This window comes from Staurois parvus, unplaced genomic scaffold (assembly GCF_062004578.1).
Source record: "Staurois parvus isolate SC_StPar_1 unplaced genomic scaffold, SC_StPar_1.0 ptg001087l, whole genome shotgun sequence".
Taxonomy (NCBI): domain Eukaryota; kingdom Metazoa; phylum Chordata; class Amphibia; order Anura; family Ranidae; genus Staurois; species Staurois parvus.
Window position 1 is genome coordinate 936,059 of NW_028318883.1, and position 12,301 is coordinate 948,359.

The 12,301-nt window shown below is 60.2% G+C and overlaps 1 protein-coding gene across 4 annotated transcripts in view; it reads left to right on the plus strand.

The window, feature by feature from the left end:
• Positions 1-12,301, plus strand: part of GNAS (GNAS complex locus) — a 194,491-nt gene that overhangs the window by 79,039 nt on the left and 103,151 nt on the right. For 2 of the 4 annotated variants that reach the window (XM_089658641.1, XM_089658642.1), the window contains exon 1: positions 10,861-11,886. The exons of the other annotated variants lie outside the window; for them this stretch is intronic. In XM_089658641.1, the coding sequence (XP_089514767.1) occupies positions 11,748-11,886 (139 nt within the window). In that variant the 5' untranslated portion in view covers positions 10,861-11,747. Of the gene's footprint in view, positions 1-10,860; positions 11,887-12,301 lie in introns of those variants that run through there. 4 annotated transcript variants of the gene reach the window in all.

Genomic DNA, 12,301 nt, shown 5'->3' on the forward strand with positions numbered 1-12,301 from the left:
AGGAGCCAGTTTGGGGTGGACGAACTTGACTGACCTGCACAGAGTCCTGACCTCAACCTGATAGAACACCTTTGGGATGAATTAGAGCGGAGACAGTGAGCCAGGCCTCCTCCCCCGACATCAGTGCCTGACCTCACAAATGTGCTTCTGGAAGAATGGTCAAACGTTCCCATAGACACCCTCCTAAACCTTGTAGACGGCCTTCCCAGAAGAGTTGAAGCTGTTATAGCTGTAAAGGGCGGGGCCAACTCAATATTGAACCCTACGGACTAAGACTGGGATGCCATTAAAGTTCATGTGCGTGGAAAGGCAGGCCGACCAATACTTTTGGCAATATTGTGTAGTAGTGTGTATGTGGGGGTCCCAGCTCTGTGGGCTCCCAGTGTATATAGTAATGAGGGGATGCTGGATTTGCAGGCTCTTGGTGTATATAGTAGTGGAAGAAGGGGGAGGGGTCCCAACGCTTTGGGCTCCCAGTGTATATAGTAATGAGGGGATCCAGCTTTGCAGGACTTGGTGTATATGGTCAGTCCACCCCTCACATTTGTGTAAATATTTGATTCTATCTTTTCATGTGACAACACTGAAGAAATGACACTTTGCTACAATGTGACGTAGTCAGTGTACAGCTTGTATAACATGTAAATTTGCTGCCCCCTCAAAGTAACTCAACACACCGCCATTAATGTCTAAACCGCTGGCAACAAAAGTGAGTCCACCCCTAAGTGAAAATGTCCAGATTGGGCCCAAAGTGTTAATATTTTGTGTGGCCGCCATTATTTTCCAGCACTGCCTTAACCCTCTTGGGCATAGAGGTCACCAGAGCTTCACAGGTTGCCACTGGAGTCCTCTTCCCCTCCTCCATGATGACATCATGGAGCTGGTGGATGTTAGAGACCTTGCGCTCCTCCACCTTCTGTTTGAGGATGCCCCACAGATGCTCAATAGGGTTTAGGTCTGGAGACATGCTTGGCCAGTCCACCTTTATTCCCAGCTCTGTGTGTATATAGAGGAAGGGGGGCTTTATGTGTTTGGGGGTACAGGCTCTGGGTGTATATAATGGAGGGGGGTCCTCTGTTTGGGGGTACAGGCTCTGGGTGTATATAATGGAGGGGAGTTCTGTTTGGAGGTGCAGACTTTTGATATATATATAGTGGTGGGAAGCCCTCTCTCTGTATTTGGGGATGCAGGCTCTGGGTGTATATATAATTGGAGTATCCCCCCTACTGGTGTATATATTGGTGAGGAGTCCTCTGTTTCTCATGGAAGGGGTGATGTCAGACGTTTGGTGCATATAGTGGAGGAGGGGCCTCTCTGTTTGGGGGTGAAGGCTCTGGGTGTATATAGTCTAGGGGGACCTCGGTTTTTGGGTACAGGTTCGGGGTGTAAATAGTAAAGAAGGTCCTGTTTGGGGGTGCAAGATCTGGGTGTATATAGTGTAGGCCCTACACTATATACACTGTAGGGGGTCCTCTTTCTGTATTGGGGGGTGTAGGCACTGGGTTTATATAGTAGTTGAGGAGTCCTCTCAGTGTCTGGGGTGTTTAGGCTTTGAGTGTATATAGTACAGGGGGGTTCTCTCTGTGTTTTGGGGTGCAGGCTCTGTGTATATATAGAGGAGGGGGTTCTCTTTGTATTTGTGGGTCCAGGCTCTGGGTGTATATAGTGGAGGGGGGTGCAGGCTCTAGCTGTATATAGTGGAGGGGGGTGCAGGCTCTAGCTGTATATAGTGGAGGGGGGTGCAGGCTCTAGCTGTATATAGTGGAGGGGGGGTCTCTCTCTGTTTGGGGATACAGGCTCTGGATGTATATAGTGGAGGGGGGTCCTCTGTATTTGGGGGTGCAGGCTCTGGTGTATATATTGGAGGGGGTCCTCTTTGTATTTGTGGGTCCAGGCTCTGGGTGCATATAGTGTGGGGGGGGGGGGTGTTCAGGGTCTGGGTGTATATAGTGGAGGGGGGGTGCAGGCTCTGGGTGTATATAGTGGAGGGGTTGGGTCCTTTTTGTATTTGGGGGCCCAGGCTCTGGGTGTATATAGTGGGGGTGCAGGCTCTGGGTGTATATAGTGGAGGGGTATCCAGGCTCTGGGTGTATATACTGGAGGGGGGGTCCTGGCTCTGGGTGTATATAGTGGAGGGGGGGGGGTCCAGGCTCTGGGTGTATATACTGGAGGGGGGGGTCCAGGCTCTGGGTGTATATAGTGGAGGGGGGGGGGTCCAGGCTCTGGGTGTATATAGTGGAGGGGGGGGGGTCCAGGCTCTGGGTGTATATAGTGGAGGGGGGGGTCCAGGCTCTGGGTGTATATAGTGGAGGGGGAGGGTCCAGGCTCTGGGTGTATATAGTGGAGGGGGGGGGTCCAGGCTCTGGATGTATATAGTGGAGGGAGGGGGGGTCCAGGCTCTGGGTGTACATAGTGGAGGGGGGGGGTCCAGGCTCTGGGTGTATATAGTGGAGGGGGGGGGGTCCAGGCTCTGGGTGTATATAGTGGAGGGGGGTGCAGGCTCTGGGTGTATATAGTGGAGAGGGGGTGCAGGCTCTGGGTGTATATAGTGGAGAGGGGGTGCAGGCTCTGGGTGTATATAGTGGAGGGTATATTGGGGTGTCTCCCCCCTGGCTCGGCGTGTGTATGGTGGAAGGGGGGGGGTCTCAGGGGGTACAGTGGGGTGTCTCTCTCCCCCCGTAGTGTCAGTGTCCCCATTGTGTCTGTGTGGGGTGTCTCCCCCGCAGTATCGGTGTCCCCCGTGTGGCTTGGCGTGTATATAGTGTGTGTTGGGGGGTTCTGGCTGTGTATAGTGGGGTGTATATGGGGGGTATATTCAGGTGTCTTCCCTCCCCTGCAGTGTCGGTGTGGCTCGGTGTGTGTATAGTGTGTGTGGAGGGTGTCCTGGCTGTGTATAGTGGGGTGTATATGGGGGTATATTTGGGGTGTTTCCCTCCCCCCCGCTGTGCCGCCCCCCCCCCCCCCGCGCTGTGCCGTTGTCCCCGGTGTGGCTTGGCGTGTGTATAGTGTGTGTGTGTGTGTGTGTGGGGGGGGGGGGTTCCGGCTGTGTATAGTGGGATGTACATGGGGGGATGTAGTAGGGCGTCTACAGGGGTGTCTCTCTCCCCCCACAGTGTCAGTGTCCCCGGTGTGTCTGTGTGGGGTGTCTCCCCCTCGCAGTGTCGCTGTCCCGGTGTGGCTCGGCATGTGTATAGTGTGTGTGGGGGGGGTCCCAGCTTTGTATAGTGGGCTGTATATGGGGGTATATTGGGGTGTCTCTCCCCCCCACAGTGTTGGCGTCCCCAGTGTGGCTTGGCGTGTGTGTGGGGTCCCGGCTGTGTATAGTGGGGGTTATATGGGACGTATATCGGGGTTACTCTCCCCCCACAGGGTCGGTGTCCCGGTGTGTCTCGGCGTGTGTATAGTGGGGGTCCCGGCTGTGTATAGTGGGGGTCCCGGCTGTGTATAGTGGGGGGTCCTGGCTGTGTATAGTGGGGGGTCCCGGCTGTGTATAGTGTGTGTGTGTGAATAGTGGGGGGTGTGAATAGTGGGGGGTCCCGGCTATGTATAGTGTGTATAGTGGGGGGTCCCAGCTGTGTATAGTGTGTATAGTGGGGGGTCCCGGCTGTGTATAGTGTGTATAGTGGGGGGTCCCGGCTGTGTATAGTGTGTATAGTGGGGGGTCCCGGCTGTGTATAGTGTATGTGTATAGTGGGGGGTCCCGGCTGTGTATAGTGTATGTGTATAGTGGGGGGTCCCGGCTGTGTATAGTGTGTGTGTGTATAGTGGGGGGTCCCGGCTGTGTATAGTGTGTGTGTGTATAGTGGGGGGTCCCGGCTGTGTATAGTGTGTGTGTGTATAGTGGGGGGTCCCGGCTGTGTATAGTGTGTGTGTGTATAGTGGGGGGTCCCGGCTGTGTATAGTGTGTGTGTGTATAGTGGGGGGTCCCGGCTGTGTATAGTGTGTGTGTGTATAGTGGGGGGTCCCGGCTGTGTATAGTGTGTGTATAATGTGGGGTCCCGGCTGTGTATAGTGGGGGGTCCCGGCTGTGTATAGTGGGGGGTCCCGGCTGTGTTTAGTGTGGTGTATAGTGGGGGTCCCGGCTGTGTATAGTGTGATGTATAGTGGGGGGTCCCGGCTGTGTATAGTGTGTGTATAGTGGGGGGTCCCGGCTGTGTATAGAGTGTGTGTGTAGTGGGGGGTTCCGGTTGTGTATAGTCTGTGTGTATAGTGGGGGGTCCCGGCTGTGTATAGTGGGGGGTCCCGGCTGTGTATAGTGGGGGTCCCGGCTGTGTATAGTTGGGGTCTTGGCTGTGTATAGTGGGGGGTCCCGGCTGTGTATAGTGTGTGTATAGTGGGGGGTCCCGGCTGTGTATAGTGTGTGTATAGTGGGGGGTCCCGGCTATGTATAGTGTGTGTGTATAGTGGGGGTTCCGGCTGTGTATAGTGGGGGGTCCCGGCTGTGTATAGTGTGTGTATAGTGGGGGTCCCGGCTGTGTATAGTGTCTGTGTATAGTGGGGGTCCCAACTGTGTATAGTGGGGGTCCCGGCTGTGTATAGTGTGTGTATAGTGGGGGGGTCCCGGCTGTGTATAGTGGGGGGTCCTGGCTGTGTATAGTGTGTATAGTGGGGGTCCCGGCTGTGTATAGTGGGGGGTCCCGGCTGTGTATAGTGTGTATAGTGGGGGTCCCGGCTGTGTATAGTGGGGGTCCCGGCTGTGTATAGTGTCGTGTATAGGGGGGGGCCCGGCTGTGTATAGTGGGGTGTCCCGGCTGTGTATAGTGGGATGTATAGTGGGGGTCCCGGCTGTGTATAGTGGGGGTCCTGGCTGTGTATAGTGGGGGGTCCTGGCTGTGTATAGTGGGGTGTATAGTGGGGGTCCCGGCTGTGTATAGTGTGGTGTATAGTGGGGGTCCTGGCTGTGTATAGTGGGGGTCCCGACTGTGTATAGGGGACGTATATCAGGGTGTCTCCCCCCGCAGTGTCGGTGTCCCGGTGTGTGTATAGTGGGGGGTCCCGGCTGTGTATATCGGGGTGTATCCCCCCGCAGTGTCGGTGTCCCAGTGTGTGTACAGTGGAGGGTCCCGGCTGTGTATATCGGGGTGTCTCCCCTCCCAGTGTCGGTGTGTGTACAGTGGGGGGTCCCGGCTGTGTATATCGGGGTGTTTCGCCCCGCAGTGTCAGTGTCTCGGTGTGTGTATAGTGTGGGGGTTCCCGGCTGTGTATATCAGGGTGTCTCCCCCCGCAGTGTCAGTGTCCTGGTGTGTGTATAGTGGGGGGTCCCGGCTGTGTGTATCGGGGTGTCTCCCCCCGCAGTGTCGGGTGTGTATAGTGGGGGGTCCCGGCTGTGTATATCGGGGTGTCTCCCCCCGCAGTGTTGGTGTCCCAGTGTGTGTACAGTGGGGGGTCCCGGCTGTGTATATCGGGGTGTCTCCCCCCGCAGTGTCGATGTCCCAGTGTGTGTACAGTGGGGGGTCCCGGCTGTGTGTATCGGGGTGTCTCCCCCCGCAGTGTCGGGTGTGTATAGTGGGGGGTCCCGGCTGTGTATATCGGGGTGTCTCCCCCCACAGTGTCGGTGTCCCGGTGTGTGTATAGTGGGGGTCCCGGCTGTGTATATTGGGGTGTCTCCCCCCGCAGTGTCGGTGTCCCAGTGTGTGTACAGTGGGGGGTCCCGGCTGTGTATATTGGGGTGTCTCCCCCCGCAGTGTCGGTGTCCCGGTGTGTACAGTGGGGGGTCCCGGCTGTGTATATCGGGGTGTCTCCCCCCGCAGTGTCGGTGTCCCAGTGTGTGTACAGTGGGGGGTCCCGGCTGTGTATATTGGGGTGTCTCCCCCCGCAGTGTCGCTGTCCCAGTGTGTGTACAGTGGGGGGGTCCCGGCTGTGTATATTGGGGTGTCTCCCCCCGCAGTGTCGGTGTCCCGGTGTGTACAGTGGGGGGTCCCGGCTGTGTATATCGGGGTGTCTCCCCCCGCAGTGTCGGTGTCCCAGTGTGTGTACAGTGGGGGGTCCCGGCTGTGTATATCGGGGTGTCTCCCCCCGCAGTGTCGTTGTCCCGGTGTGTGTACAGTGGGGGGTCCCGGCTGTGTATATCGGGGTGTCTCCGCCCGCAGTGTCGGTGTGTGTATAGTGGGGGGTCCCGGCTGTGTATATCGGGGTGTCTCCCCCCGCAGTGTCGGTGTGTGTATAGGGGGGGGTCCCGGCTATGTATATCGGGGTGTCTCCCCTCGCAGTGTCGGTGTCCCGGTGTGTGTATATGGGGGGTCCCGGCTGTGTATATTGGGGTGTCTCTCCCCGCAGTGTCGGTGTGTATAGTGGGGGGTCCCGGCTGTGTATATCGGGGTGTCTCCCCCCGCAGTGTCGTTGTCCCGGTGTGTGTACAGTGGGGGGTCCCGGCTGTGTATATCGGGGTGTCTCCCCCCGCAGTGTCGGTGTGTGTATAGTGGGGGGTCCCGGCTGTGTTTATCGGGGTGTCTCCCCCCACAGTGTCGGTGTCCCGGCTGTGTATATCGGGGTGTCTCCCCCCGCAGTGTCGGTGTCCCGGCTGTGTATAGTGGGGTGTCTCCCCCCGCAGTGTCGGTGTCCTGGCTGTGTATATCGGGGTGTCTCCCCCCGCAGTGGCGGTGTGTGTACAGTGGGGGGTCCCGGCTGTGTATATCGGGGTGTCTCCCCCCGCGGTGTCGGTGTCCCGGCTGTGTATAGTGGGGGGTCCCGGCTGTGTATATCGGGGTGTCTCCCCCCGCAGTGTCGGTGTCCCGGCTGTGTATATCGGGGTGTCTCCCCCCGCAGTGTCGGTGTCCCGGCTGTGTATATCGGGGTGTCTCCCCCCGCAGTGTCGGTGTCCCGGCTGTGTACAGTGGGGGTCCCGGCTGTGTATATCGGGGTGTCTCCCCCCGCAGTGTCGGTGTCCCGGCTGTGTATAGTGGGGGGGTCCCGGCTGTGTATATCGGGGTGTCTCCCCCCGCAGTGTCGGTGTCCCGGCTGTGTATATCGGGGTGTCTCCCCCCGCAGTGTCGGTGTCCCGGCTGTGTATATCGGGGTGTCTCCTCCCGCAGTGTCGGTGTCCCGGCTGTGTACAGTGGGGGTCCCCGCTGTGTATATCGGGGTGTCTCCCCCCGCAGTGTCGGTGTGTGTACAGTGGGGGGTCCCGGCTGTGTATATCGGGGTGTCTCCCCCCGCAGTGTCGGTGTGTGTACAGTGGGGGGTCCCGGCTGTGTATATCGGGGTGTCTCCCCCCGCAGTGTCAGTGTCCCGGCTGTGTATAGTGGGGGTCCCGGCTGTGTATATCGGGGTGTCTCCCCCCGCAGTGTCGGTGTGTGTACAGTGGGGGATTCCGGCTGTGTATATCAGGGTGTCTCCCCCCGCAGTGTCGGTGTGTGTACAGTGGGGGGTCCCGGCTGTGTATATCGGGGTGTTTGCCCCCACAGTGTCGGTGTGTCAGGTGTGTATAGTGGGGGGTCCCGGCTGTGTATATTGGGGTGTCTCCCCCCCGCAGTGTCGGGTGTGTATAGTGGGGGACCCGGCTGTGTATATCGGGGTGTCTCCCCCCGCAGTGCCGGTGTCCCGGCTGTGTATAGTGGGGGGTCCCGGCTCTGTATATCAGGGTGTCTCCCCCCGCAGTGTCGGTGTCCCGGCTGTGCATATCGGGGTGTCTCCCCCCGCAGTGTCCCGGCTGTGCATATCGGGGTGTCTCCCCCTGCAGTGTCGGTGTCCTGGCTGTGTATATCGGGGTGTCTCCCCCCGCAGTGTCCCGGCTGTGTATATCGGGGTGTCTCCCCCCGCAGTGTCGGTGTCCCGGCTGTGTATATCGGGGTGTCTCCCCCCGCAGTGTCGGTGTGTGTATAGTGGGGGTCCCGGCTGTGTATATCGGGGTGTCTCCCCCCGCAGTGTCGGTGTCCCGGCTGTGTATAGTGGGGGGTCCCGGCTGTGTATATCGGGGTGTCTCCCCCCGCAGTGTCGGTGTCCTGGCTGTGTATAGTGGGGGGTCCCGGCTGTGTATTTCGGGGTGTCTCCCCCCGCAGTGTCGGGGCCCCGGCTGTGTATATCGGGGTGTCTCCCCCCGCAGTGTCGGTGTGTGTATAGTGGGGGTCCAGGCTGTGTATATCGGGGTGTCTCCCCCCGCAGTGTCGGTGTCCCGGCTGTGCATATCGGGGTGTCTCCCCCCGCAGTGTCCCGGCTGTGCATATCGGGGTGTCTCCCCCCACAGTGTCGGTGTGTGTATAGTGGGGGTCCCGGCTGTGTATATCGGGGTGTCTCCCCCCGCAGTGTCGGTGTCCTGGCTGTGTATATCGGAGTGTCTCCCCCCGCAGTGTATATCGGGGTGTCTCCCCCCGCAGTGTCGGTGTCCCGGCTGTGTATATCGGGCTGTCTCCCCCCGCAGTGTTGGTGTCCAGGCTGTGTATATCGGGGTGTCTCCCCCCGCAGTGTCGGTGTGTGTATAGTGGGGGTCCCGGCTGTGTATATCGGGGTGTCTCCCCCCGCAGTGTCGGTGTGTGTATAGTGGGGGTCCCGGCTGTGTATATCGGGGTGTCTCCCCTCCCAGTGTCGGTGTCCCGGCTGTGTATAGTGGGGTGTCTCCCCCCGCAGTGTCGGTGTCCTGGCTGTGTATATCGGGGTGTCTCCCCCCCGCAGTGGCGGTGTGTGTACAGTGGGGGGTCCCGGCTGTGTATATCGGGGTGTCTCCCCCCGCGGTGTCGGTGTCCCGGCTGTGTATAGTGGGGGGTCCCGGCTGTGTATATCGGGGTGTCTCCCCCCGCAGTGTCGGTGTCCCGGCTGTGTATATCGGGGTGTCTCCCCCCGCAGTGTCGGTGTCCCGGCTGTGTATATCGGGGTGTCTCCCCCCGCAGTGTCGGTGTCCCGGCTGTGTACAGTGGGGGTCCCGGCTGTGTATATCGGGGTGTCTCCCCCCGCAGTGTCGGTGTCCCGGCTGTGTATAGTGGGGGGGTCCCGGCTGTGTATATCGGGGTGTCTCCCCCCGCAGTGTCGGTGTCCCGGCTGTGTATATCGGGGTGTCTCCCCCCGCAGTGTCGGTGTCCCGGCTGTGTATATCGGGGTGTCTCCTCCCGCAGTGTCGGTGTCCCGGCTGTGTACAGTGGGGGTCCCCGCTGTGTATATCGGGGTGTCTCCCCCCGCAGTGTCGGTGTGTGTACAGTGGGGGGTCCCGGCTGTGTATATCGGGGTGTCTCCCCCCGCAGTGTCGGTGTGTGTACAGTGGGGGGTCCCGGCTGTGTATATCGGGGTGTCTCCCCCCGCAGTGTCAGTGTCCCGGCTGTGTATAGTGGGGGTCCCGGCTGTGTATATCGGGGTGTCTCCCCCCGCAGTGTCGGTGTGTGTACAGTGGGGGATTCCGGCTGTGTATATCAGGGTGTCTCCCCCCGCAGTGTCGGTGTGTGTACAGTGGGGGGTCCCGGCTGTGTATATCGGGGTGTTTGCCCCCACAGTGTCGGTGTGTCAGGTGTGTATAGTGGGGGGTCCCGGCTGTGTATATTGGGGTGTCTCCCCCCCGCAGTGTCGGGTGTGTATAGTGGGGGACCCGGCTGTGTATATCGGGGTGTCTCCCCCCGCAGTGCCGGTGTCCCGGCTGTGTATAGTGGGGGGTCCCGGCTCTGTATATCAGGGTGTCTCCCCCCGCAGTGTCGGTGTCCCGGCTGTGCATATCGGGGTGTCTCCCCCCGCAGTGTCCCGGCTGTGCATATCGGGGTGTCTCCCCCTGCAGTGTCGGTGTCCTGGCTGTGTATATCGGGGTGTCTCCCCCCGCAGTGTCCCGGCTGTGTATATCGGGGTGTCTCCCCCCGCAGTGTCGGTGTCCCGGCTGTGTATATCGGGGTGTCTCCCCCCGCAGTGTCGGTGTGTGTATAGTGGGGGTCCCGGCTGTGTATATCGGGGTGTCTCCCCCCGCAGTGTCGGTGTCCCGGCTGTGTATAGTGGGGGGTCCCGGCTGTGTATATCGGGGTGTCTCCCCCCGCAGTGTCGGTGTCCTGGCTGTGTATAGTGGGGGGTCCCGGCTGTGTATTTCGGGGTGTCTCCCCCCGCAGTGTCGGGGCCCCGGCTGTGTATATCGGGGTGTCTCCCCCCGCAGTGTCGGTGTGTGTATAGTGGGGGTCCAGGCTGTGTATATCGGGGTGTCTCCCCCCGCAGTGTCGGTGTCCCGGCTGTGCATATCGGGGTGTCTCCCCCCGCAGTGTCCCGGCTGTGCATATCGGGGTGTCTCCCCCCACAGTGTCGGTGTGTGTATAGTGGGGGTCCCGGCTCTGTATATCGGGGTGTCTCCCCCCGCAGTGTCGGTGTCCCGGCTGTGTATATCGGGCTGTCTCCCCCCGCAGTGTTGGTGTCCAGGCTGTGTATATCGGGGTGTCTCCCCCCGCAGTGTCGGTGTGTGTATAGTGGGGGTCCCGGCTGTGTATATCGGGGTGTCTCCCCCCGCAGTGTCGGTGTGTGTATAGTGGGGGTCCCGGCTGTGTATATCGGGGTGTCTCCCCTCCCAGTGTCGGTGTCCCGGCTGTGTATAGTGGGGGGTCCCGGCTGTGTATATCGGGGTGTCTCCCCCCGCAGTGTCGGTGTCCCGGCTGTGTATAGTGGGGGGTCCCGGCTGTGTATATCGGGGTGTCTCCCCCCGCAGTGTCGGTGTCCCGGCTGTGTATAGTGGGGGGTCCCGGCTGTGTATATCGGGGTGTCTCCCCCTGCAGTGTCGGTGTCCTGGCTGTGTATATCGGGGTGTCTCCCCCCGAAGTGTCGGGGTCCCGGCTGTGTATATCGGGGTGTCTCCCCCCGCAGTGTCGGTGTCCCGGTGTGTCGGTGTGGCTCGGCGTGTGTCCCTCCTGACGTCGCTCATCATGTGAATGTCTCTCCCAGAGTGCTCTCGGTCTTCTCCCCGCCCCACCCCAGTCTCAGCCCTCATTTCCCAGCCGTGAGAAATAGAGGAAAATACTGCAAGGAGGAGAAGGCTCGGCGGCGGTGATCAGCCCTCCTTCACCGGCCAGGGACTGGGGCACCCCGACATCCTCCCCCCCAGGAAGACAGCCCCGGGGACCCCGCTTCCCCTCCTCAGGGGGGAGGACCAGACATCGGCAGGAAGGGGGGCCTGGAACCCGGCGGACACCCCAATAATCAGGATCGGCTCCCCTCCCCCCACCCCGGACACCCCGCAATCTTCTCTGATGATCGCACGGCCACCAGGGGGCTCCGGGGCTCCTCGTTTTTGGGGGTCCCTCGATTGATTAACCCGCTCGGTGCCGCCCCCTCCCCCTCTAAATCACACCGACTGCACCTCCTCCTCCCGCCGTAACCCCCCACCCCCCAATCTGATCGGCCGACGAAGATCGAGGTGCCCCCCACCACCGAAGGAGGAGATCGCGGGCCACCATTTTAAGACAGGAAGAGAGGGGGAGGCACCCTGACATCTCTCATCACTTCGGGGGGCTGATGTGTGATTTGGGGGGTGTGTGACCCCCTCACCACTGACATTCATGACCGACAATTAAAGGGGCCTTGGTCGGCTCGGGGGTCCCTTCTTCTGCTTTCCAGAATTTTTTTTTTTTAATTTAAAGGAGCATTCCTCTCCCTCCCCCCACCCCTCTCTTTTCGAGGGCCGCGGCCTAGTTGTTTGTTTTGCCTCCTCCGGCGGCTCCGGTGTTTCCTGAGCTGCCAGGCCGGCCCGCGGGTGGCGGTGAGCGGTCAGAGTCGGGGCGGAGAGCTCGGTGCAGGCCGTGACTCGGAGGAGGAGTGTTGCTATAGAGGCGGCTGGCGGCACGAGGAGAAGAAGGAGGAGGAGGATGGGCTGTCTGGGGAACAGTAAGACGGAGGACCAGCGCAATGAGGAGAAGCAGCAGCGGGAGGCCAACAAGAAGATCGAGAAGCAGCTGCAGAAGGACAAGCAGGTGTACCGGGCCACACACCGGCTACTGCTGCTGGGTGAGCGGGCAGGGTGGGGCCCACTGTCTAACCTGGGACTTGTAGTGCCTCTCCCCTTGGGGGTGCAGGATTGGGAGAGCCCAGTACAGGCATGCTGGTGTGTATGTGGAAATGTACTCCACTTGGCTCCCCCCCCCCCCCCCCATCAGTACCACTGACGGGGCCCACCAAACCCCTTTATACCACTGACAGGGCCCACCTGAACCCTTTATACCACTTATCCCTAGTACAGGCACTTTATACCCCCTATGGGGTCCCCTGAACACCTTATCCCTAGTACAGGCACTTTATACCCACTATGGGGTCCCCTGAACACCTTATCCCTAGTACAGGCACTTTATACCCCCTATGGGGTCCCCTGAACACCTTATCCCTAGTACAGGCACTTTATACCCCCTATGGGGTCCCCTGAACA